The sequence below is a fragment of the Brienomyrus brachyistius genome, chromosome 3 (assembly GCF_023856365.1).
Source record: "Brienomyrus brachyistius isolate T26 chromosome 3, BBRACH_0.4, whole genome shotgun sequence".
NCBI classification, from domain to species: domain Eukaryota; kingdom Metazoa; phylum Chordata; class Actinopteri; order Osteoglossiformes; family Mormyridae; genus Brienomyrus; species Brienomyrus brachyistius.
The window spans coordinates 27003320-27029503 of record NC_064535.1 but is presented as its reverse complement, the minus strand read 5'-3'; the positions used below and the strand labels follow the sequence as shown (position 1 = coordinate 27029503).

Below are 26184 nucleotides of genomic sequence, written 5' to 3'. Positions count from 1 at the left end.
CATCGTGCTGCTTTGGGGGGTTTTGCTGATGAATTTGGGGTTCAGGGTTGTTCCAGTCTTTCCAAGTGATGCCGCAATATTATCCGTCCCTTATGTTGATTGGCTGCTATGTAGAAATACTCTGAATAGCATGTTATTATTGACAGGATTGGTTGCGCCACTGTTTCATAAAATGGAAAACATTCATCTGTTTATGTGTGGTTATAAAATAAAAAGTCACACAGTGTATCTCTGTGAGCTGGCATATGCGTGAAATCTGCCTGGTGTCAGGTCTCCACATTCTTGTTGACAAACAGCAAATGGCGCGATTTCCGGCAGAGTTCTTCTGCCGGGGTTTTTTGTTTAATTTATGGGCTGAAAAGTGAAGCGATGTTTGAAGGCCCAAGGGAAAGGAGAGCCAACTCGTCTTGGCCTGGATACTTGTCGTTTTTACCCCTCTTTTTTCCATATGCATGCATGTTTGCCATTAAAATTTGAATCTCTGAAAATGCAAATGCTTGTACTTTAGCCAGTCATCTAGAACCCTCTCAGAACTGCCAAATTTCTAATATCACACAAATTGTAGCATTTTAAAAGCTGCTTGGTCATATTTTGACTGCAGAAACGGCACCAATGCTCAGTTCCACAAATCCCCCCCCCACTTTAATCTTAAACAAAATGCAAATAAAACCACTTCTTAAAGCCTAGTGTCATATGATTCCATTCCCTGAGCTATTAAATCTCCCGCAAGAAAGTTATTACTTTTCATCAACCAGTGATTTTAAGTGCATGTATAAGATGTAGTAATGTATGTTCGTTTTATTTTGAGGTATCTAAGAGTTAATTGTTTTGATCTATAAAGAAAAGCAGAATTTTTACACATTAATAACTTAAAAACGTCCCAGTGTTCATTAGAATCTTCCAAAGCTCCATTCATTATTTAGCATTATTTCTGTGCAGCGATAGTATATATGTATAAAAAAAACTATACTGTTTAGAAGTACTGAAACACAAGAAGTTCGTACCTGTTTTGCTGACTCATCTGCACACTCTACCTGCCCTCACTCCTCACTGGCTTCATTTTCCACACGGATCTTCCATAGACACGAGTCATGGCAGCGTCAACCTACAGCTGGGAGCAGTGTTTGCTGCTGCATGTGAATGTACCTCACAGACACAAACGAAAGGTCCAGCATATACAGCCACTGTAGTCTTCATTTTGGTTATAATTGGAATTTTTGTTCAACTGAAGGAGTCATGTGCCAGACAGGAAGGTCAGCTGACCTCAGCTTTGGTCACATGACTCAGATTTGCCCTGCCTGTGTGTTGTCTCATTTTCTTCAATGGATTCTGTATTCTCTTTCTCCAGCACTCTCTAAAACACGGTACACCTTGACCGGCGTCGGACAGGTGGTAACTTGCATTGTGATTGGCTCGGCCTCGTTCCTTTGGTCACGCATCGTGGGTTAGATGTTTTTACCAAGCCTGACATTAATTAAGCATCTACATGTTCTTTTTTTCCCACCTCCGCTCACCTGATATGAGTTCAGCGACTTGCGAGTATGTTATTGAAGCTGAACTGACCAGCAGTCAGTTCAGATGGCTGTGTTATGTCTTCTGTGCCTTTGAACTGTTGTGCTTGTGATGAGTCTGTGCTTTTATTTAACTCACGTTTCCTGTGTCTGGTTCAAAATGTTGCAAGGATACAGCTTCCATACCCTTGAGCAAGCTACTTGATCTCTGTTCACTTTCAACTGTATCAACTTTTGACGCTAGTCTATTCTGAAGACGGCCTTTCTTGGTATTACATCATCAGCATGGCTGTAGCTACCATCATCATCGTTAAATTATTAGTCATGGTTTGTTTCAGATCAATACAGCATGACTTTTAACTGGTGAGCTTTTGATTTCCCTGGACTGTCTGTTTGTCGACTGTTACAGTAGGTTTCATTGTAGAAGTGTCCTGTCTGTACATTTGCATTCATTTATTTATCAGACGCTTTTGTCAAATTTGACACACAAGAAAAGCAGCTAATCCACCGCAAACACAGAGCTGTCAAGAAGGCGACTTACAGTAGGTGCATTGGTTTGTGAACACATTGTAAAACATGCATTTTTGAGAGGTTTCATTTTAAGTTTTCCATAACTATCTGAAAGCCAAACAATGGAACACATGTGGTATGGATTCTTTCAGAATACTGATGTTAAACTGGAAAAGAGACATGTACTGTACAGGTTCTGCTATGTATTGTTAAGCCCATAGGTGGCGCTCTTTTAGAAGTAGTACACTTGTCGTATACAGACGGGTGTGGTCCATGGTATTTGAGGATGCAAGTCTGTAGCCATTATGTCTTACAGAGCTGCTGTGCCTTTGAAGATCACAGATAAGTGACAGAGGTGGGGTAACATAAACTCTGACATGTAGCCCAATAGAATTGTGAAGCTTTTAGCATGAAACTAGTTCATTGACACTATATCCATGGTGATGCTTGGTGGTCTTGACTTCCTCAGGAAATTGGCACATTTTGTCTGTTTGTGACAGAATGTGCAGTAGGAACCTGTGACAAAGGCAGGATGAAGCACAAGACAGAAGGGCTTATTCAAACGAAAGGACTGGGGCTGGCATCAGATCAAGATTCCTTGTATAATGAGGGAAGTGAAGGAGGACGTGCTGAAAAATGCCTAACCTGACATCAGAATCACCTGCGGATGGACATTGTGCTTCGCTGACCATATTTAGTTGATCCCAAAACTGTGTCTCCAACTGAGACAACTGGGTTAAGTAACACTGTCGCCTGCAGGCATGGGGTGGGTTATTGATTACAATGGTTACAAAGCTTGGCCTGGGCCGTCACTCTGGGTGCATCCAGAATCATGTTTACTATGCAGTAGCCAAAATATAGTATGTAGAATGAGTTGAGTCCAAATACTCAGTATACATCAAACAGTAGGCTAAGGGTACCCAAATGACATTCTGTGAAATTCCAAAGTCCACAACTATTGGATGTTGCACTTTCCCACAAAGCCACAAGAGCTGTAAACAGAGACGAAAAACTTCACTTGTGTCAATATGGTGGAGGAAGTTTATACATGTAGTATGTACTACATTAACAGTCGAGTAGTAGGCTTATAATGAAATATAGTATGTACTGTGTAAGTACAGTATGCGATTTTGGATGCACCTACAGTGTCCTGGTTCATAGTTCCTTTGGCAGTGTTATATGGCCATTCCTAACAGGGCGGTCCTGATTTCCTTCTTTCCGTTCCATCTTTCAATCAAATTACAAATGAAGCATTAATGCACGTTGAAGAATCGTAATTGGAATCCTGTTGTTTTCTTTAGTTTCCATTATATGTCAATACTTTTTCTTGAGTTAAAGGAAAGATCTGTCAACAAATGGCATGCATGCCTCCTCACTGTATGTACATGTCTTCTGTACTTCATGGATCCAATTTTGAGTTTATAAACAAATTTTTAGAGCAGATGTACAAAACTTGGGTTCAAACCCTCCCCCGATGAAATGTCATCGGCAAATTTTTCCTATCCAAAGAAAGACTTACAGTAAGTAAGTGTGGAGTTGAAGTTTCAAAGTGAAACGGTCTATGAGGACAGTTTTATTCCAGTGTTGACTGCTGCAGAATGCGAACATGGAACACGGCATGCATTCCAGGTTTATTCGAGTCTGTCTGAAGACGTCTTTTTCAGTTTCAGTGTTTTTTCAGAGGCTTTGATATCTCCGGTTTTCTTTATGCTTGGGAGAGGATGAAAAGGTCCTCTTGTGAGTCTAGGCAGCCAAAATCAGTTGGGGGAGTCTAGGTCCCTCCTAATATCCCCCATTGAGCTCGTGATTAATTGCCTCCTGATTGATGATAATACAATGAATCGACTTATGGCATGTAGCTATATTAAACTTCTCACAGATAATGTATACATACAATATTGTCTTCTGAAGGAAGGTAACCTGCACCTAAAGGTCGTTGTGTATGGTGTCATTTCGGCATTTAATCTTTTTGTGTGTGTTTTCACTTTGATGTGTTTCAAAGTCTATGTACCTTATGGTTTTAGCACTTGTCCACTGAGGAATACAATGTGATCTCTGACAGCATCGCGTCGAGTCTAAGAGACGAGAGCCAACTCTCATTGGCCATACTTGAGTGTAGCATGGGCCTTGGGAAGATTGCTAACGCACCCTTAAGTATGCATGACTATTAACAGTGAAGAAGCCCATGTGTGACAGTGCATGCCTGCGGTCTGATAGAGGCTAAAGCCACTGAAATCCTTATGCCTAGAAAAAGGTGACTCTGATGTCATCAATCTGAGCCAAGACTCCTTCAGCCTCGTTCACATTCATTTTCTTTAACAGCTACAGCCAAGAATGCCGCATGGTGTAGTCTCTTCCAGTTTTGCTGTCCTCTTACATCAAGACAGACAGACATGGTGAAACTGCTTCTGACCGTCTTTAATCAGTCATCCAGTTATTCAAAGGTCTTTATACTCAAATGTCATGATTTTCTCACATACTGTAGAATCATGAGTGTTTTGCTTCCACGTTGAAATGGAAATCTTTGTTTTTAACATCACTAATAATAATAATAAGAAGAAGAATAATATTTGATTCTTCATTGATCCCTATGTGGAAATGCTCTTCATGCCTCCCCCAGCTTGCTCTCTGTAGGTGGGTGCAAGCTGCCCACGAAGGGCAGCCCCCCATAGCAGGTCCCCGCGAGCTGGGGGTTAAGGGCCTCACTCAAGGTCCTGCAGAGGCTTGAATTGGTGACCTTCTGATCACAGGCACAGAGGCTTAGCCCACTGAGCCTCATACGGCCCCTGGGGGCCAGAAAGGCCACATCGCCCGTCTCCCGATTAACTGGTTGAATAACACATTTCTTAATGCAGTATTTGTCACATGGGTAAGCAAAAGCTTGAAAGGAATTCTTTCTGTCATCCTTCTGTTTTTCATGCGTGTTGGATCTTCTGAGAAAAGCCGGTGCAAAGGCCAGAAGTTACCCCCCCCCCCCCACTGTTTCCATGCACGGGGGTTTGGTAGTCGAAAGGCTATGACATGAGCAAGCAGAAACATAAATATCCCATGAAGTAGTATGGCGGTGAAACAGGACCCTCCCCCCGCGGGATGTGCTGGATCCAAGCCGTGCGTTTCTTGCTTCAAGCTGCGCGTTTTGCACGCCGTCTGGTTAAGCGCTCTCACCACTGGGGCTGACTTGTGTAGCTGGGGGGGGTGAACTGGGTCGCAGAGCCTAGAGACCTGGAGATGGATTTGTTGGACTGCATTGTGCTGCGTTCATGTACCCTCCGGCTGATCGCTAACTTTGACTGGAGAAACTCGGGCATGTGGTGCACCTTGATGAACCCCCCCCCCCCCCCAAATGAGTCATGATTTTAAACAGCTTAAGTGTAGGAAAACACACTATTATCATCTGTATCTGTGAGTTAAGTATTCCCTCTGTACTGATGGTTAATTGCACATTGTAAGTGTGGATGTATATTCAAAGGTGATGTGGCGGCCTTTGATTGGTATGCAGTAATGCTTATAGAAACAGGGTGGATTTGTTTGGGAACGATGGGGCTTTTGATTCTGTAAAGAATTCAGGTTTTGTCATGTAAACAGTAGTTCAAAAAATCTCCAAAATATGATGTTGAGGCAATTCCTCGACTACTCTGATGGCGGCTGGCATTTTCCTACTTTATCCTCGAGGGTTGCGGGGCACGCGATGGTGCGATTGGTCCTTATTTACACTCTGAGTCAGCACCTGTGCATTTATACTCTCATCCAAAAGAAAACATGAAAACCTGAAGGATTTCAGTCTTGGAAATTGCCTACAATTCCTTTGCAATAAGTTGGACATTTTGCATAAAAATTTGAGTCTAGATTCTACTGTGGATGCTCCTAAATGATGCGTACATCTTAATCTGATTTAGCCTTTGATTAATAATCTTTTAAGTGGCACATTCCTTTATTAGAATACCAGCAGATTTCTGATTGACTAGAAAATGTGGAATTTAATTAATATGATTTTTTGTAATCAGTTGAATTTTAGGTTTAATTCTTCCATAATGGTTTTTCATGAAGGCATAAGCACATAAGCACTAAGTTGGTTAACTCCAGTTGTGTTTCATAGCAGATTTTTTTGATGATCCGCCTGATGGATTTTAGAACTTACAAACTAATTTGAGGGCCTTGAAAAACACAAGGCATACAATTTGATTTACCCTGTTACAAATAACCTTAATGAATGAGACAAGTTTGAATTTGATGAGTGGCTTTTAACAGTTGCTGTTTTGAGTCACTGTTGCTGGGCAGGTTTGGACTGGGAAGCGGAAATGTGGAATGACAGATACGGTCTTCGGCGCGGATGAGGCGAACAACTGGCTGTAGCGGGATTCGAAGAGAAGGAGAGAGTGTTAACTCCCCCTCATCAACATGCCCCCTGGGTATTTGGGGGGGGGGCGGCGGGGTGTGTCATGCATCTGTGGAGCAGAGCCAGTCTCAGAACATTTATCCCCGAGTCTACTGGCTATATCCCTGAAAAGATCGCGTGCATGAATATGCCTGTGAGTGGCTGTATGTGCCTTTGCTCCCTGCCTCTCTGCATGCAGGTTTCTCTTCTGTCCAGCGTGTTTTTTACAAGAGTGGTAAAAGGTACCGATGTGCGACAGCTCTGGCTGCTGTCTGTCCTCATTGTCTTTTCTGCAGGGTTAAACATTAGGATCCCTTCTCGGGGTCTGGTCTTTCTCCCATGTACACATCGTACTGGATCAGTCTCCTGTCTTCATCCATCCATCCATTTTCCAAACCACTTATCCTACTGGGTCGTGGGGGGTCCGGAGCCTATCCCAGAAGCAATGGGTATGAGGCAGGGAACAACCCAGGATGGGGGGCCAGCCCATCGCAGGGCACACTCACACACCATTCACTCTCACATGCACACCAACAGGCAATTTAGTAATTCCAATTAGCCTCAGCATGTTTTTGGACTGTGGGGGGAAACCGGAGTACCCGGAGGAAACCCCACGACGGCATGGGGAGAACATGCAAACTCCACACACATGTGACCCAGGCAGAGACTCGAACCCGGGTCCCAGAGGTGTGAGGCAACAGTGCTAACTACTGCACCACCATGCCGCCCCTGTCTCCTGTTTCTATAACCATTATCCCATACCTTTTGTATTATCCTACTTTGCATTTGTAACATTTCTACAGTTCATATTTAAGTAGCATAGCAATGAATTCTGTCCACCGCACATGTTGTGTTTTAGTGCGGACAGATTCTGAGCTGCTATTGTTTCCAGCGAAGTTGAAAATATTTCTTTTGCGCTTTGGTGTAAACAAAATCTGCAATGGGATGTTAAATGAAGATAGATAATAATAACCGGTTTCCATGGAAACAAATAAATAACATATTAGATATAGTGTTTGATAATTACTTTGAAGCATAGAATGAATGTTTGTGTCCTGGGGGTAAAAACATTGTCTGGCTATTGCTGAGCTGTAATACAAGCTGAAAATGAATCGCTTAAGGTAGTGACGATTGCAGCTACTGTTTACTTATTTATTATTTATCGAGAATGTTTATTATTGTCTTTTTTAAATTTCTTTACTGTATGTTGTTGTAACCATTTCTAAACTTCTGTAGCTGTAACACCAACAATGTCCTGATTGTATTTATGTGTGACTCTTATTTTGAGTGTAAATGATGGACATGACCCAGAATCATTCTAAACTTAATGTAAATTTAAAGTAAATTTTAGACCAAAAAGGTGAAACGAGGTAGCCCGTGGTTTTTGTCAGGCCCCTACAGTATATAGCCACCCATAGCTTCATCAGAACATTGACAGGACCAAGGTGAAAGCAACGCGGGAAGTGTTATGCCACACATTAAAATGTTTTCATTAGGGATGTCACTACGGATTACATTAATAATGGTTTTCGCTGTTTATCTGAAGCCTCATCTACTATTCTCTGTCTTCCTTCCGCCATATTGCCGAGAATTTGAGAGAAAAAAAATCACGTAATCAAGTGTAATCCAGTCTAATTGAGTGTAATTGAGTAACCGTGACCAGTCTAGTTTACATATATTGATCGATTCATTAATTCATTCATTCATCAGATGTGACCGACCAATCGCATCAGACATGGTCGTTTCGTACATGCATTAAGGTCCTAACCTGTTTGCCAGTAATTTTAACTGTTGTTATAAATCTTCAGCTTCTTGGTGCATTAAAACACACAAGCACAGAGTCGTTTTGCCCAGAGAGGACACACATATTCTCAGCGCTACAGTTACATTTATAGATTTCTCTTCCTAATCTTCCCAATGCAGAATCACCCTCGTACAAGCAGACACACTTCACTGGACAAACAGAGGCTCTCCCACACTCCTGTCATATCCAGACTACAGTCTCTTCAGCATTCACCACAGTAACTAATTCACAAATACACACAGCCTACATTTACTCAAATCAGAGAGCAGTAAACTATGAAAAAAATACCCTGGCCGCATCTGTGTCATGTCAGTCAAGCTGTCTGGTAATATGTGCAAACGCACGTACGCAGAGGGAGATTCCCTGCTCTGAATTCGACGGCAATAGTTCAGAATTCATTTTTTTAATCATATGCATGCTAATCCTTCAGCAAAGATTTTCCAGTCATTTGAAGTTTTAACTAGTATTGATTGTTGTTCCTGCCCCTTTTCCCATCTGTCTGTTCATATTTTGAAGTTACTCTGGGGGATCTTCTTTAGCGTTGTTAGCGAGCGCTTCGTAATGCGCGGTGAACTCGCTCAGGCTAAGGAGCTTCCTGAAGGTCCAGTCCGCGTCCTGCAGAGGGAAGCCCGTAAAATCCGCGGCCCCCCCTGCACTCGGCGCGGCTTCCTGTCGGACAAACCGCCGCTCGCAGTCACGATGCCGCTCGCGTCTCCGGCCTCCGCACCATTAGCCGCCTCTTCGCAGAGAATTTACTGGTTGATACTTCACATTTTAAAAATGTTGCGTTTTCTGTTTTTTAATATGCAGATGCTCCTCGACTTACGGTCAGGTTACGTTCCGATGAACCCATCATTGACTGAAAATATTGTGAGTCGAATATCATGCATTAATAAGTAAATGAATAACTACTGTCACTGAATACGAAAATAAACAGATAATCACTAGAATCAAATATCAATAGTTAAGTAATGAGTAAATAATTGAATGTGAGTTTATCTTATTTGGGCCTGATCAGGTAAGGACATAGTACATGTACAATTCAATGGGAAAAATCAACACCGGCTCTTCAGTTCAGCGTGCGACCCGGGATCCGGCTCCCCAACGTCACATACGGCGTCTTTGGTTTGGAAACAGATCAAAATCCTGAGTCCAAAATCCATCATCGTAAAGTGGAGATATTTTAAGTCAAACCATCGATCTGTACTGTTACAAGAAAGAGAATCCCTCCCCCAAAAAAAAAAACAGAATGCCGACCCATCAATGTCAACTGACCTTCGCCTCAGGATTTAATTTGATGGAAATTAATTCATGAGAGAATTTTGAAATGTGACATATAAAAGCCATACAGTGGCCCCAGACAGTTGCAGTATTGTGATTTAACCCACCTCTTCCTGTGCTCTGTGACCGGTAATTTCCTGTCAGTCTCCACAACAACAAAGTACGTATTTATAATAAGGGAAAAAACGAGCACACTTAAAATTGCAAAAGGCACGTAACAACTTTTTACGTAAATAAATTTAATGACTCCAATTGCTTGCCGGGCTTGACCAATCTGAAGACTTTTATTCATTGTCTTTAAATTTTCCTCAATTTCATAACTCTGTGGTCCAGTGAAATGCAGCCTGTCGAATCATCCAGTGCCCATCAGACTGGTTAGCAAATCCAGTCCCACCTCAGCATCAGGCCCAGATGATAAGTAGGTTGCATGCACTGGTTAATTTACTACGCTATACACACACACACACACTGTCAGGCCATCCCAACACTTAACATTGTGTTTCATCTTTAATCACCAAATATGTTAATTAGCTGGTTCCCTCTCTCAGCTTGGTGCACTATATTTGTTTTGTATATAGTTTCGATTCCAACCTCATAAAAAATGCATTAAAAAAAATCTGAAAATATGTGGGAAACGAGTAGCACATATTTAACTGATAGAAACAGTATACTGTGTAAACACCCAGCAAACGGCTACTCATTTACATCACATGGTGTAAACACCAAGCATCAACGACTCATTTACATCACATGGTGTAAACACCAAGCATCAACGACTCATTTACATCACATGGTGTAAACACCAAGCATCAACGACTCATTTACATCAAATGGTGTAAACACCAAGTATCGGCTACTCATTTAGATCACATGGTGTAAACGCCCTGCATCGGCTACTCATTTACATCACATGGTGTAAAAACCAAGCATCAATGACTCATTTACATCACATTGTGGAAATACCCTGCATTGGCTACTCATTTAGATCACATGGAATCATGAATGAAATGAATCCATGTCTTCTGTACTCCTGGTTCTCCTGGTTCTACAATTGCTAAAAACCAAGCCAACAAAGCTGTTTGAAATTATGCTATTTTGAAAGGTGCAGAATCATGTTGCATTTCAGTATTCAGTATATTTTAGCATAAAAGTTAAATATATAGCATAAAAATTTCTTTATTGTTGGTTTCTTGAGGCTAAACCTAGCATTCCGGTTTCCATATTTCACTCTTCTGAGGGAAATGAATCCTCCAGATTAGTTTGCTTTTCTTAGTTAACTATGATCGGTCCTGCGATGGTTCGCCACCCCATGCTGGGGCGTTTCTTGCCTTGTGCCAGTAGCTTCTAAAATAGGCTTTGGACTCCTGGAGTACAGCACAGGACAAGCAGGTCTAGAAAATGGATGAATGGACTGAGATAAGTCCTTTATTTGCCATTTACTCAAGTACATTGGAATTCTTGTTCATTGCTTGGGGAGAGGGGTCACAGTGCAATATCAGCCAATATGAGGTGTCCCTGGAGCTGGGGGTTAAGGGCTTTGATCAAGGGCCCACAGACATGTGACTCTTCTGCTGAAACCTACCTGTAAATCAGCACCCTTTTGATCATGGGCACTGAGACTTAGCCCACTCATGTCTGAGACCTTTCATAATTGTGAAGGATAGTGTGTGATATTTAGGTGTGTTGCTCATTGTGTATAAACTTTTGAACGGCGTCACGCTGCCACTATCTGAGGGCCCCGCCATCAGAGCTCAGCATGGCTGATGGCAATGCTAACAGCACCACTAAGCAAACACCCCCGTCCGTGCAGAAGGGGGCCAGCAAATTAATCCCACTTGCAGTACAGGGCAAACTCCAGGAAATTATCTTTTAAGCCCTTTAGCAGCCCGGTATTAATCAAATCGCCCATTCCCCACAAGCCCTCTGAAATATTTCCAATTAACAGAGCCCTCGCCTGCTCTGTTGGGCAGGGACCCGATGCTTGTAAGCGGTGGTGGGTGGGGAGACAACTGGCTCATAGAGACTTGTAAAAGACAAATGGACAGAGGAAGCATTTCTCTGGGTCTGGGGGTTTTCGGCGTTTAGAACGGAGTGTGCACAGAATGCTCGCCGGAAAGGACTCTCACATGTGGCTCCATGCATGTCTGCCCCGTCCCAGCGGTTTGCCGGAGAGCCAGGAGGTACAGGAACTGTCCTCATCACGCCCCGGCTCCCGGATCTATGTTTACACTGGACCAAATGTCCCCACAATGTGATTAAAAACCTGATTTTGATGTTGTGGGGATTTTTTCGGTCCTCATGAGGGGAAACTCAATTTTAGAAAGATTTGTGACTGGTTAATTATGGTTATGGTTATGGTTATGGTTATGGTTAGGGCGTTGTAGGGGTTAAGGTCGTCATGTTGGAATTGGAGTTTTCACCATTGAAATGACTGGAGAGTCGCCACAAAGATAGAATTACAAACCTATGTGTGTGTGTGTGTGTGTGTGTGTGTGTGTGTGTGTGTGTGTGTGTGTGTGTGTGTAAAATACATGCATAGCATTTAGCTCCTTTACACATGGAGAGCACAAGCCTTTAACTGATTGGATTGATAACTAAAGCAGAAATTTTGTTTACATCTCATAATGTCTGTCTTATCTACAGTTAATTATCACTGCTTTTCTAATATTTCAGTTAATATTTTGCGGGTTGAATTGAGCATATCGACTAATCTAAATCTGCATTGTGGATGAATTAACCACTTTATACATGTCAGCTACAGAACAGATAAGCCCCGATTACAAAGCTTTTGAGTAATACGTCTTGTATTTATATTTTTAAAACACCAGTTTCCGAAATACTAGCTTTTAAAACCTTGTATTTTCATTTTGCCAAACTTACCCACAGCTAATGTGGAACGAGTTTTTCACATTCAGTTTTATGTGATGTTAATCCTGACTTTCTGATTTTCAGCCTTGTGGGTTTATACCTCATTATTGCAGTAACTGAAATAATACGTTTAACCACCAGTGTACCTACATAGCTGCCGGACACGATTTATTTTCCACGACTCATTGCCAGCTGATGAATAATGGCACGTTTAAGGCCAAATTCACTTAATGTGTGTTATGTTACTCTTCACACTATTTATTGTATGATATTCATGCAAAATGTCATTCATGAAATGTAAAAAATGCATTATGAATGATTAACCATTAATTACAATGTATTTTATATGATTAAGCTAGAATTATTATCAGGATTTTTGCATGAGTCAGACATTTATTACTAATAACTTCCTGTCATCTGGTTGATATTTCAGGCTGTTACTCCTGTTGCCAAAATTATAGTTATAATCCATTCGTATGTATTGTTTTGTTTTTTGTCTTTTCCGAAACAAATTTCTTTTTTTTTCGCCAGCCTTTTAAACTGCAGTCCTCTGAGGGAAAGTTACAGCCGGAGAGAGAGCTGGAAACTCCGGCAAGGGTCCCACTAGGAAGAACAATTGCCTTGTTTTGAACGACCTGACACTGAAAATAAAATAAATAAATAAAAATAAACACGGATAAAATTAGGTAGGGCTGTCTGAATCACTTTAGGTGCACTGTAAGGAAGGAATGGATTTCTAAAAGCTAAAATAAAACGAGCAGCTGTACCCAAAAACAGCAAGCGTGTGAGTTGTTTGACATTGTGTGGGTTAGCGGGGAGGATAGCACATTCCTTATTAGAATAATGATTAGTTGCTAAAATTATCACATACCTGAGCTCCCTGCTACCTAAAATACTTGGCCGCTGACTAATACATTACCTACAGACGTGTTCCTAACGCGGATACCTTCAGGAAGGCAGCGCCCATACCGTGCACCGGGATGCTCCGCTGCCTCGTTATCATCTCGGTAAACGCCGCTTCCCCATCATCTTGCCCCAGGGGAAGCTTTCGAGGCTGCGGACTCACCAGCCGCGCTGCGATCGCCTGCATTCGGTGGCTCTTCGCTTTAAGGGCCATGCTAGATTTCTAGATCAGTGTAATCGCTTAGCAGATTATACATTTTCCATTGTGACTGATGACGGCGTCTTTGTGCAGGCTGGCTGTAGGGTTAGATGTACCACGCTTACGCTAGGTGTACCGGCAGTACGCTAGAGCATCCTCAGTTTGTCTTAGGGGAAGGATGGTACGTCACATTTGTGGCTTAGTACTTAGAAAATCCCTAACAGCAAGTTTCAGCCTCGGTTTCCATGAAAATACGAAGGGAGTTCAGCTTGGTAAAGAATGACAGTTTTAGTATTAATATAGCTGAAGAATGGGGGCATCTGCACTGACAATGGAAGATATTTACAGTAATTGCAGGTTTTTTTTAAACTTTTAAATAGGGGCTGCTACATGTAAAACAGACCAGAGATACACAGTTCAAGTTTTGATGTTAAACTTTAAATAACACAATGTATTCAAGCTAAAACTGTGTTTGAAACTGAAAAAATAAGATCTTGAATATGATAGTAAAACATTTATTTAAAAGAAATCCAGAAGTGAATCTAAATTATATTTAAACAAGAACAAAAAAAACTTTCAAACACTTATTCTTAGTTTGATTACATTGTTGTGTTTTTTGAAGTTCAACATCAGAACTTGAACTTTCAGTTTCAGTTTAGCAAAACTGTTGGCCCTGATTTAGCACCATAGTTATAGTGTAGGCGAAGGCATCGGATATGGTGGGAACTGACAGTGATGATAGGGTGCTTTGGCTTAGCAACAAGCTCACTGCAAGGGGTGGGAGACTGATGACTGTGGTGTCGCCGAGATGCTGCTCATCAGCCTCACACTGCTTGTGTTCATTATGGCTAAATTAAGATCACATGACAAACATTAAATCTCGCAAATAATGTGCCCTTCCTCAAGCTTAAAACACCCCCGTGTCAATACATTTTTACAATAGAATACATGGCAATGTTTGAGATACCAGAATGCATTAGTCTGGAGGCAGGGACGGATTACGGACCGGGCCAGCGGGGCCGCTGCCCAGGGGCCCTTGGGGTGCAGGGGGCCCGTGGGGCCCCTAGCCCAAAACAATTTGCAACGCTTATCAACAATGTATTTTCGTTTGTCTATTTTAGAGGGCCTACATTCTTTGATCCTCTGCCTATAAGGGCCCCTGACCCTATAAGGAGGGCGTTTGGCTGCCAAGGGCCCTTGAATTGTGGTGGTTGTGGTGGTGGTGCTAGTGGTGGGGGGGGGGGCTCGCGAACGTTTTGCCCAGGGGCCCACACAACCCATAATCCGTCCCTGTCTAGAGGCAAGACTGGGAAACCCAAGTATTTTTACAGTACCCATAAGGATAGAGATTTTTACTATGATATTTGACTTTCCTGGTAAATACTACAGTGAATCACAATGAAAGCCCTATAGTAATTCAATCAATACTGCTGCTAAGTGTGAGGAATTTGATTAAGCGAACATTCATTACTGTTGACTTCCCTATTGCCTCTATTTTTATTACAATTGTGGTCTCATACCATCAGTTACGTAGTAGGTATGTTTTTAAAGTATAGTATTTATAGATGAAATGTTCTCACAGGAAATTCCCCATATTGGCTTCTGTGCAAATGTACATGCAACAGGCAACATTTGAGTAAAAGTCAGTCAACTAGACCTGCTTTGTTAGAGAAATACGGAAAATACAACCATAAAAGTCAGTCTTCACAGTCTTCGTATTTAACCACATTTATTCGGAGGTATTACAGATCATAATAATGAGATAGTAAAATACTTATGATAAAAACTGCATAGATAGCCTTTCCTTGGATAATGTGGAAAACAAAAAGAAAAGCCGTAAGCCGGCATGTCCCTCAGGGAAAAGCTGATAGGGCTTCATAAGTTACGCTTCACGGAGTCTCACTGGACGCAGTGGCAGTGTGTGAAAACTGGGGGGTGTTTTCCCAAAATGCAGTCACCAGAAATGTTTGTAGTGTGACATCATCCAACAGATCTTCATTAATATGAAATTTTTATTAATTATAATACTTAAATTGCGCAGTCGAAGAATTCAAATAGGCTATATTCCGATATATTTTATTGTATGAGTAATTGAAGAAATTCTTACATTTCTCTGAAGAACTACCTTTACCTTTACCTGTACCAGTCCCTGTTTCAGTCAAATGGGAACCAGTGAAGCAACCAAGGAAGTGAGTTATGCCATGTCATGGGTCGACAGAGGGATATGGCTGTAACCCTCCAGTTTATGCTTGTGTTCCTTCCCCTCTTGGGCCTTACACTACCGATAAAATTGAACTACATAGCGAAAAAGGAGGAAAAACTCAATAGACTATATAATCCAAGGTCAAATCGTAATATCAGTTCAAATCCTACAGATGCTGGAACAAGATATTTATTTAAGAACGAGTAATGATAATAGTGATGAATGTGGCTGGATTGGTGGGTTATTGGTGGAAGGGCCTGCTTTATCATTAGCCAATGATATGTTGTCATTCGGTGAGTGACAAGGGACGGGGCACTCCAAGAGCCAATCGGTTTTAAGTTGGAGCCAGCGTTCCTCTGGTCCTGCTCTTGTACTGTATAAATCCCTCCATGGTTGTGGTCATCTATAGTACATAGCCAAGAAAAATCTAAATGTTTTCTCCTCATTTAGAGAAACAAATTATGGGGCAGCCTTGTAGCTGTGTAATGTCCGACTGTGTTGACATTTGATTTGGTTTAGTCTGGCTAAACCTCTGCCAACATTTTTGGCAGTCCTCTGTGATGTGAGCATTACAAAATGCCCTGAAAGCATTGATCCCTCTCCAAGAACCTGTGACATTATTCCACTTGTTGGTGTTGGCTGGAATTAGATTGCTATTGCTTCACGTTCCTTTTTGCATTAAAAATTAAGGCCAACTTCAGCATAACTTATTAATTTAATATTATTAAGTATGTACAGTGGTCTCCCATATCTGCAGGTGATAATTTCCAAGACGTACCATGGATAGCCAACACCGTGGATAACAGTGGACCTTCTGCAGACCACACACATAACGTGATTTTCCGGTATATTCATTTGGTAAAGCTTAATTGATAAATTATGCACAGTTAGACATTACCAACATTAAATACAGCAATAAAATACATTATACATTATATGTTGCTTTACACTGCTGTACTCAAATGAAAGAGATTTAATGTTTTAGCCTAATTCTCAAGGGACAATAGAGCAATGAAAAATGTCATGTCATGTACCAAGGGAAGATGGAGCAATGAAAATCATGCCTTTTAAACTCCTCAAAGGACGAAGGGACAATTATAAAACTGCTACACATTTTACATTTTTTTGTAACCACAGATATGAGGGGGGCCGCTGTAAATGCTTTGTTTAAGAAATATTTTTCCAATTATTGGTTGTTGATATATCCTGGATGTGCCCTACCTTGCTCCCTGTGCTTTCTGGGATATGTATACTACAAACTCACTGTGACCTTATGCTGGATGAGTGGTTATGGAGAATGGAGGGACTGACCGATTAATGATTGGATGGTGGGTGGGATTATTGGGGGCTCTGTCTTAATACCACTTTCTATTGGTTAATCTGTTGGAGTGACTCTCAAATTGAGTTCTGGATGCTTCTCTTCCATCTGAATCTTTAATTAGACCTAATTAACATTAAATTCAAATTCACTTAAGATATAATACGTGTTTTATATTGATAGTTACAATCTATGTTAATAAAGCTTTAAAACTCTGTTTTAGCTCTTGTTCTCTGTAATTGTATATATTTTAGCAGATCTGGATCAGTTCACTGCGCTTAAACAGTTAAATCACTATACAGCTGTAGAGTTGTGGAATTGACATGTATACTGTAGTCACTGTAAGTGGTTATTTTTTGTGATGTACATAAATAAGTAACCTAAATTTGAAGAAGCATATCTGAACTTTAATTCATACAGTCATACCTACAGTATGATACATACACGTTCATCATAAGTGGATCAGACCTGGATCATAACTGGTCAATCAAACTTCATTTACTGGGTATGGACAGGATCATTGGTACCAGGGCTGACGGGGGGGTATACCTTCCCAATATCTCCCCAATCTCCCCAATATTTTGTTTGGTTTCATCCATCCATACAAAAAAACCAGAACTTTACATTTACATTATTAACCCCCCCCCCCCCCACATCAAAGTCTCTGATGCCATGGAGTCTAGGACTGCTTTACCTGAAATCGCGCTCAGCCCAAGCCTTCGACATCCTGGTGTTTCAAAGCCATTTTCTCATCACTGCAGTTTATTGGTGAACGTAGATTAATAGTCTTTTAATGGCCCAGAGGGACGATTTCACTTTCCGGGTTCCTTATTTTGTGAAGGAACCTCTGTGAAAGAGTGCTGGTCTTTTAAAAAATGACTCTAAATTATTTTTTGAAGCAGAGGAAGACAAATGTAAGCCTTCAGGGGACCGGTAAGCTTATAAATAGCTAAATCTAAGGTTATAATTCATTACAATGGTAGTGTGGGCCTGATATGGTCGATTATCATGTGTGTCCTCCGTAGGAGTTCGCTGCTCTCACCAAGGAGCTGAATGCCTGTCGGGAGCAGCTGCTGGAGAAGGAGGAGGAGATCTCCGAGCTGAAGGCGGAGCGGAACAACACGCGGGTGAGTAGTACCCAGCATCCAGGAAGAGGTAGATGGGCAACTGGCTGGCACCTCACACCTCACTCCTCAGCTCCAGACTCTTCTGGAGCCAGTATCTGACTGATGACCAAACAGGAGCATATCCAGCGAATGTGTCACTACCAGTCTACCAGAGAGACATATCATATTTATCCCCTGTTTTCATTACCGCATTGAATCTTCTAGGGTCACGACTTCCCATGTATTGCTGATACAAGACAGAAAGTCCTTTGCATTTTCTGTTATTGGATTGATTCGTCATCAGATGGTACGGATGAGATGGAATGATCGCAGGATCCATGCAGAGCTGATAGCTAGTGTTGTATATCTGCAGAGTTTGATTGTCAGTAACACACATGAGGTGACGTGCTAGAAGCATAGGAGCAGTTGAGGCATGCTTGGTGATCTCACAGAATGACAGCCAAGTCAGAGAACGGGGCTGAAAATTGGGTTCTGATTGGTTAAAAAGCATGAGGCAGTGACAGGGGTCTCAGTCTGTCCATCATCTGGGTGCTATACATGGACGGGCAGCTTTACAGATCAGTGTGGCGACTTCTGGCGGAATCCATTGTACAACATCTACCTTAGACACCATCATGCCGTCGTGACACTTTCTATATCATGATCCTCCTCCTCCATTGCTAGCCTGTATCTCCATTGCGACATTCCTCCTTCAGTGCAGTCGCATTTCTCCATTATGACATTTCTCCTCCAGTGTCGCCCCTTTCTCCGTCATGACACGGGACAATGTCATTCCATTCTTCTGTTGTGACACTCCTCCTGCAGTGCCGTTCTATTTCCCCAGCATTTCACTGCGCCTGCAGTGCCCTTTCTCCATCATGACACTCCTCCTCCAGTGCCGCCCCATTTCTTCATTTTGACACTCCTTCAGTGCTGCCCCCTATTTCTGTCGTGATGCTCCTAGTCCAGTGCTGTCTTCTTGCTCCATCGAATCCTCCTCCAGTGACATCGTCAGCTCCGTATGACACTGTCCTCTGGGGAAAGCACAATTTTTTAAAAGTAGTTTTCCTGATCTCTGGCCAGGACTTCCTTCTTCTATCCCCTTGTCCACTCACTAGGGGAGGTGCAGCCTATGACAGGAAGCCTGGGGTCTGCTCCATCACAGGGCACACACCCACACAGAAAAGCCCTAAACACTGAAGGAAGCACCTAGCACATTTTTTAAAGCATTATAGCTAAGTCTGCACATTTAGTGTTTTTAATGAATGCCACGGGAGAGCAGAGCAGCAGAGGCAATGTGGCGGTCGATGTTTTTGCCAGCCTGGCTGTTCCTGTCTAATAGCATGATGTGCAATTTCATCCTGCTACCTCAGGCTCTATAGGAAGGGTTTGCTTTAAGTCCTGGCTGCCCACTTGTGAAACCAAATCTCAGCTGAATGTTCTGGAAAATCCAGGGACTGCCACACCTCTTCTGAGGCTGCATGAAGTTCCCTTTCCTGAGATACGATGTGCTGGTGCGCGTTTCCACCTCCAGGGTATTGCACAGGCCCTGCCATCTGCTCATCATCAGCTCGCAGAACATTGCCTGTCCAAATTAGACGCTGATCATTTCTGTCTTTCATTCTCAAATGGCTGCAGTATTGTTCAAGACTCTGTAAACAATTTTCCTCTGCCAGGTAATAATATATTTTTGAAGTATAATATTTACATGGTATTTGTAAAATTTATTTCCTAGAACTTCTTTCTAGGGGTCAGTAGTCATTGTGAAGTTCTGACCGCATACTGACCGCGTGTTTGACCATGCGGGTGACATTTCTGCCCCCCAGCTCCTGCTGGAGCACTTGGAGTGCCTGGTGTCCAGGCACGAGCGATCGCTCCGCATGACGGTGGTCAAGAGGCAGGCCCAGTCGCCCTCTGGTGTCTCCAGCGAGGTTGAGGTTCTCAAAGCTCTCAAGTCACTGTTTGAACACCACAAAGCACTCGATGAAAAGGTAGGGAAAAGGTCAAAAGCACTTGTTATACTTCATTGCATGTGTATTTGTGGGTTTAATGTTTCTTTAATGTATCATCCGTTTGTTTGTTCGAATGAACTTTTCAATTGTGATAAAAATGGACTGGTGCAATTTACATAAACAAATGCACCTAATGCATTGTTTTTTTTTCTAATAATAACTTATGAACTGATGAACCACAGTTATCATGCCCCCAGTGACAGTGAGTAATTATACATGGGTATAAATGGATATAGAGAATTCCCCCCCCCCACAGCACACTTAGCATTACCCTGACGTTGAAGGGAGACATTGTCTGAAACCAAAGGTAAGGAGGCTTTCTGGCTATCTGCTTCCGGTCTCCAGGAAGGGGACCAGGGGAGTTATATAACCGCATTGCTGTCTGTCCTCTGAGGAAAGCCCAGCTCTCTTCACTTTACAGCTGGATGGATTTGACTCTTCTTTCACCTGTATTTTGAGTGCAATCTTCTCTTTAGGTGAGGGAAAGGTTGCGGGTGTCACTCGAGAGGGTCTCAGCCTTGGAGGAGGAGTTGACGGCCGCCAATCAGGAAGTAAGGATGGACCGTTTCTTCCTTCTCAGTCGCATGTCTGTCAGCTTCACTCCTCATTTGCTCCCCCAGCTCAACCTGATAGGTCTCAGCTGTGGGAGAGTGTAAGGAGATGCGGATCCCTGCTTTGCCGCTACGCTCTGCATCCTTGCTAACTTCACCGACTTCTCTCACCTGCGCTCTTGTAGCTTGAGGCCTGTCTCTGTTATCTGTCTCTCACACACTGCCTCCCCACGGAGGCAAGTTCTCACCTTCTCCCAAATCAAACAGCCCACAAGCAGAATGCAATATCAGGCAACCATAGTGTTCTTCATCTGCCCAGTTATGTTTTTAAATAAAGATCCACAAGACTTTTGGTTGAGATCCCATTTTACTGATATCTCCCTCGCTGACCTTTTAGATGCAAGTTTGCCATTGGGGTGCTTGTTGCTGGACAGGATTATAGGACTCAGTGACGCTCCTATAATCCTGGGGGGACCTGAATCCACACTGAGCTTTGCGGGGTGAGAAGTAAAAGGTCCTGCATCAATCCATAGTGCGGAAGATTGAATAGAACTTATATTTTAATTGTACATCTTTTCTATAGAATCTTCGGTAGAATCTTGAATATGGACAAAACTTCATATTATAAATGATGAATTTAAAAAATTATGTTGTACAGAGGTGGAAAGTTCGGATTAGGAAAGTACACATCCAAGTTTTTGTTTCAACCAAGCAGTTGAGTCCTCTGTGACTCTCACTCTTTATACTCAACTGGTTGGTTGAAACAAAACCTTGGTCTGGATTTGTACTTTTTGAACCTGAACTTTCAATCTTTGATATTGTGTTATTTCTCCATCTAAATGAGTTGAGTGTGAATGAAATATTTCATTTTCAGTTCTGATTTTTACAAGTAAAAAAAAAATCTTCTTCATGTGCTATTGAAATGAGTGCAATACCCACTGATTCACAATCAGATTTGGTCTCTAAAGGAACGCAGTGCTATCTGTTCTGTCACACCCATATGGCATGTGATCACATGTGTAAAACCACTGCAAAAATCTAGCCTTCGTCTTCGCTTTGCTGAGGAACATAACAATTATTATAATCACGAGTCTAGTCATGAAGAATTGAGCAGAAACAAATGGACTGACGATTGAAATGAAGTAAACGTTGACATTCAGTGGTGTCAGGAAGCAGTTCGGCAAAAGCGTGGCGAAATTTCTGCGACAGCATATTAACCTGAAACAAAGTCTTTACCTATCTTTATAAACTGAGGAGGGAGAAATGATACCAACCTTAAAAATGAGTTGGTATTTTATTTTTTGCAACTAAAAACAGCCTCAGCCCTATATCTGCATCTGCCACAACACCGTGTTTATACTGACAGGAAATTATGAATTTATGAACCCTCTCTGATCACCACTAATGCAAAATCAATTGTGCAGCTGGATTGAAGCCACCGCAAAAGCAATTAGGTTTGCGCTCTGCGCTACTCTCTGCTGACGTCTTCATGAGGCCTGTCCACTGTGTCATTGCACTTCGGAATATAACGTTAGAATTATTGGAATTTATTTTCAGAGTTAGCCTGGGGCTTGCTCTACCAGATGACAGCACGTCGCTGCGTCTCTGAGCTGTAAACTTTATCAGTAATGGGATTTCTAATGATCTACAGTGTGATCTTAGTGACTTACTGTAAGAAGGTCTGATGACAAACACAATGCAAAGTGTCTTCTGAAAATTAATGACATCGTTGTTTTATTCATGTGGTTTACATGGAGAAAATGCATTGAAATAGAGAGGATGTAGTAATTGATGGCAAACGTCAGTCTCCTGCACAAATCCTGTTTTCTGCAAAGGTGTGACATACGTATTTTTGGCCAGTAGGGAGTCTAACGCCGAGAAGCTACATGAGTGAGCATGTAGCTGAACGGTTATGAGCTGAGCTAAAGACTGCACATTCAAACCTGACTCCTTGCTGCAGAATTCTTGGGAAAGACATTTAAACTGCATGAGCCTGTTAATATTTCCAGCTGTGAAATGAGCAAAAATTGCTTCAGGCAAAAGTCCTGGCTGAGAAAACGAATTCAAAGCAAAGTCCAGTAAACAAACAGTTTGGAGGAATCTACTGCAGTGTTGATTCTCCTTTCAAAGTGATGTTTTCATTTTGGTTTTACTACCCGGGTCTCCAGCCAAAGATACTGCTCAGGGTAAACATCACTCGATTCAACAGCTCCTCATTGGTAGCTCAAGTCGAGAAAATCTTAAATGCTGACGTTGTCTGCAACGCATGAAAATAAAGACAGCAAATGTTTTTGGTACGTTTTGGTCGGCTCAAACCAGGAGTTTATCATGATGTTAATCATCCTGAGCATCATGTAAGTATCATGTCTTACCTTGGAGGGACCGGAGTCAACATTAGACATGTAAAGAGATGTCTCATTGATGATCTAATGATACTTGTTTCCAACGACTGAGTTCTGGGTTGTGTCCTTCCCACGAACCCCCCCCAGATCACAGCCTTACGGGAGGAAAATGCCCGCATCCAGAGGAAAGTGGCATCAGGGGAGGGTGCGGAGGAGCTGCCAGAGAGTGCCGATATCACCCAGAAGACCCACGGCAAGGTGGGCCAACCGTAACTCGTTCCATGGGTTTACATGGGGAATTAAAACTGTGGCTTAGAAATACACCATTACTGCCATCTGTATTCCAGAGCAAAGTCGAAATGGTGTGTCAAGCTCATCACTGGCAACATAAAAGGTGAATGAGACAATGCACTATTTAAATGGCAGTCGCTTTAATGAGGTCACTTCCTTTTTCAATAAGCAGCAGAAATGCTTGTTTCTTTGGGGCCGCAGTAGGTAGGCTAGTAAAGCACGAACAATTTTACACCAGATTTCTCTTTAAGATCCAAACTCTGAAATCCTCAATCTGAAAGCAAAAGTAGCTTTAATTTCACACCACTCAGGGATACTCAGGTGTTTTCCAGTTCAGTCTTCGGGGACCTGCAGCCAGTGCACGTTTTTGCTCCCTTCAGATGTGGACTGTTTGGCAGGGAGCTGGGAGGGAGCAAAAATGTGGACCATCTGTGGGTCCTCGAGGACCAGATGGTCGTTGCTCTAGAAGGTTTCTGATGGCTTTCCAGAGACAGTTGCACCGTCCAGGTTCCCCAAACTGAATTTGGTCTTTTAGTTCCTTAGTGGAACTTACAAACATACCAAGCACTTCTCTAAATCACATATAATTATATGTATATAATGTATGTCAGAGTTGGGATTTGTATTTAATTCCTATATTTTATGAGCTGCAGTTTTGGTTTATGTGTACTATTTATATTATCCATCCATCCATCCATTTTCCAAACCACTTATCCTACTGGGTTGCGGGGGGTCCGGAGCCTATTCCGGAAGCAATGGGCACGAGGCAGGGAACAACCCAGGATGGGGGGGGCAGCCCATCGCAGGGCACACTCATACACCATTCACTCACACAGGTACACCTACGGACAATTTAGCTATCCACTGCACCACCATGCCGCCCCTATTATTATTATTATTATTTTATTATTATTATTATTATTATTATTGTTATTGTTATTATTATTATACCCTTACTTCTTTCCTTTAATTATTAAATTGCTGTGTTCATATCGTCCCTGTATATCTGCATTAATTCGAGCAAGAAAAATCCCTAGTTGATGTACTTGAACAGTAAATGAGAAGCAGCTTTAAGCAGCAGAGAAGTCCTTGTCCATCGCTTTCAGACAGCATTAGCATCTTGTCCTGAATTCAGACACAGAGGCTGGCTCTGGTCCATCCCAGTCCTTCCCAGGAAGCATCATTGACCAGACTGTGGAACCAACCAATCTCAGCTGGCCCAGATTGGTCATAAGAAAGGAAAAACCAAACAGGGTGCTGCCAGGTTTCACAAAATGCACCCAGAAAAGACTTGAAAGAATTAACTGGTTAACTAAAGTACTAAAGCTGGACAAATATGACACCTGATTTAGAGAAACCAGCTGGGAGCTCAGATTACAAACCATGGGGTAAGAATGTTCACTGATTGTCTTCAGACTGCATTATAGCCATGCCTGTAATGACAGTGACAATGAGGTAGTGTAGTCCTATGGTCAGCTCACAGCTCCCCTGAGCCCCTTCCAGACACTCATTCTCAATCTTTACTTCAGCAAAGTAAGCACAGATGGATTGTTAACATCTGTAGTGGAGGGAAATTATCCAAGAAAAGAAACCTCCCTTGTTACTGTGAAAGGCAGGCAATTGTGTCTGCAAGCAAGGCCTCCTAACTGGAGCTAAATAAGGCTGCAGACTAATGCGGGAATCCAATTGTGCTCAGCAACCATTTTTTTTTTTTGCAATTTGCATATAATATCCCTTCCAAGGTGTGATTCCCATGTTCGCTTGTCAGGAGCTGTTAGAAAAGTAATACATATTCTTAAGATGATACGGGGCTTGTAACCGCAAAAAGCGTTTAGATTTAAAGTTTTAAAATTCTGCTGAAAATTATTCTTTTATTTACAGGTATTTCTGAGGCAATCATTCATACAATACAATTTTGTCACTGTTTTCTGTCCTTGACTTTAATTAACCTTGGAAAGACGTAGGAACCTGGATCTTCATTTTCTGTAGACATTTATGGGCTTCGCCTCACTACGAAATATTATATCTTAATATAATTCCTATTGTTATTCTCTATGATAAGTAGACCATATAAATAAATGACTAAATGATCCCCTTAAATAATACTGACTTCTTGATAGTCCTTACCCTGCTGAGGCAGTAATAAAATCGTATAGCTCTTACCTGCAGCTCTTGGTACAAGGCGCGTCCTCAGCTGTGGTTGTCGAGATGCTCAGACCTTCTGTCTCTCTGTACCCAGCGTCTGTCCAATGGTGCCATGGAGACCGTCAGTGAGGCCAGTCAGGTGGTGGAGCTGCAGGAGCTGCTGGAGAAGCAGAACTACGAGCTGGCCCAGATGAAGGAACGCATGTCCTCGCTGGCCTCGCGTGTGTCCGAGGTGGAGCAGGAGCTGGAGACGGCCCGCAAGGACCTAATCAAGTCCGAGGAGATGAACAACAAATACCAGAGAGACATCAAGGAGGTGGGTGTTTCGCTGATAGTATTGTCACTCATTTGAGTGGCTACTCTTTATAAGTGAAGAGCAGATGTCAAAACTCACTCATCCTATGGCATATGTGGATGGGATAAGTTCTCAAGTAAATATGAGGGGTTTTTGGAAATCTTAAGAAAGCACTTTGTTGGATTACGTGAAGGCTAAGAACGTTTTGGTTCCATGACATATGATGAGGAAACCTGACTTTAGGTCATTGGTGGCCTCACCTCAAAAACAACAAAAAATGGACTGCTCTTCAACACAAGAGAGGCTGGATGTAGGACATGTCCTGCCAAACTGTGTTTGTGTTGCTGGAAAACGAAGAGTCGACGAAGAGTCAATCCAGCCGGCTGATTATAGATATATCATGAATATCATCAGCCACTATGGCTGATCTTAGTTTTTTTTTAAAAAATAATAAAGGATCTTAAATCTTA

At 42.1% G+C, this 26184-nt stretch overlaps 1 protein-coding gene across 4 annotated transcripts in view; it reads left to right on the top strand.

Moving 5' to 3' along the window:
• Window positions 1-26184, top strand: part of LOC125738891 (liprin-alpha-2-like) — a 95378-nt gene that overhangs the window by 42479 nt on the left and 26715 nt on the right. For all 4 annotated transcript variants that reach the window (XM_049008392.1, XM_049008391.1, XM_049008393.1 and 1 more), the window contains 5 exons: window positions 17998-18099; window positions 19905-20069; window positions 20567-20641; window positions 23131-23241; window positions 25514-25735. In XM_049008392.1, coding sequence (XP_048864349.1) covers window positions 17998-18099; window positions 19905-20069; window positions 20567-20641; window positions 23131-23241; window positions 25514-25735 — 675 coding nt within the window. The remainder of the gene's footprint in view (window positions 1-17997; window positions 18100-19904; window positions 20070-20566; window positions 20642-23130; window positions 23242-25513; window positions 25736-26184) is intronic.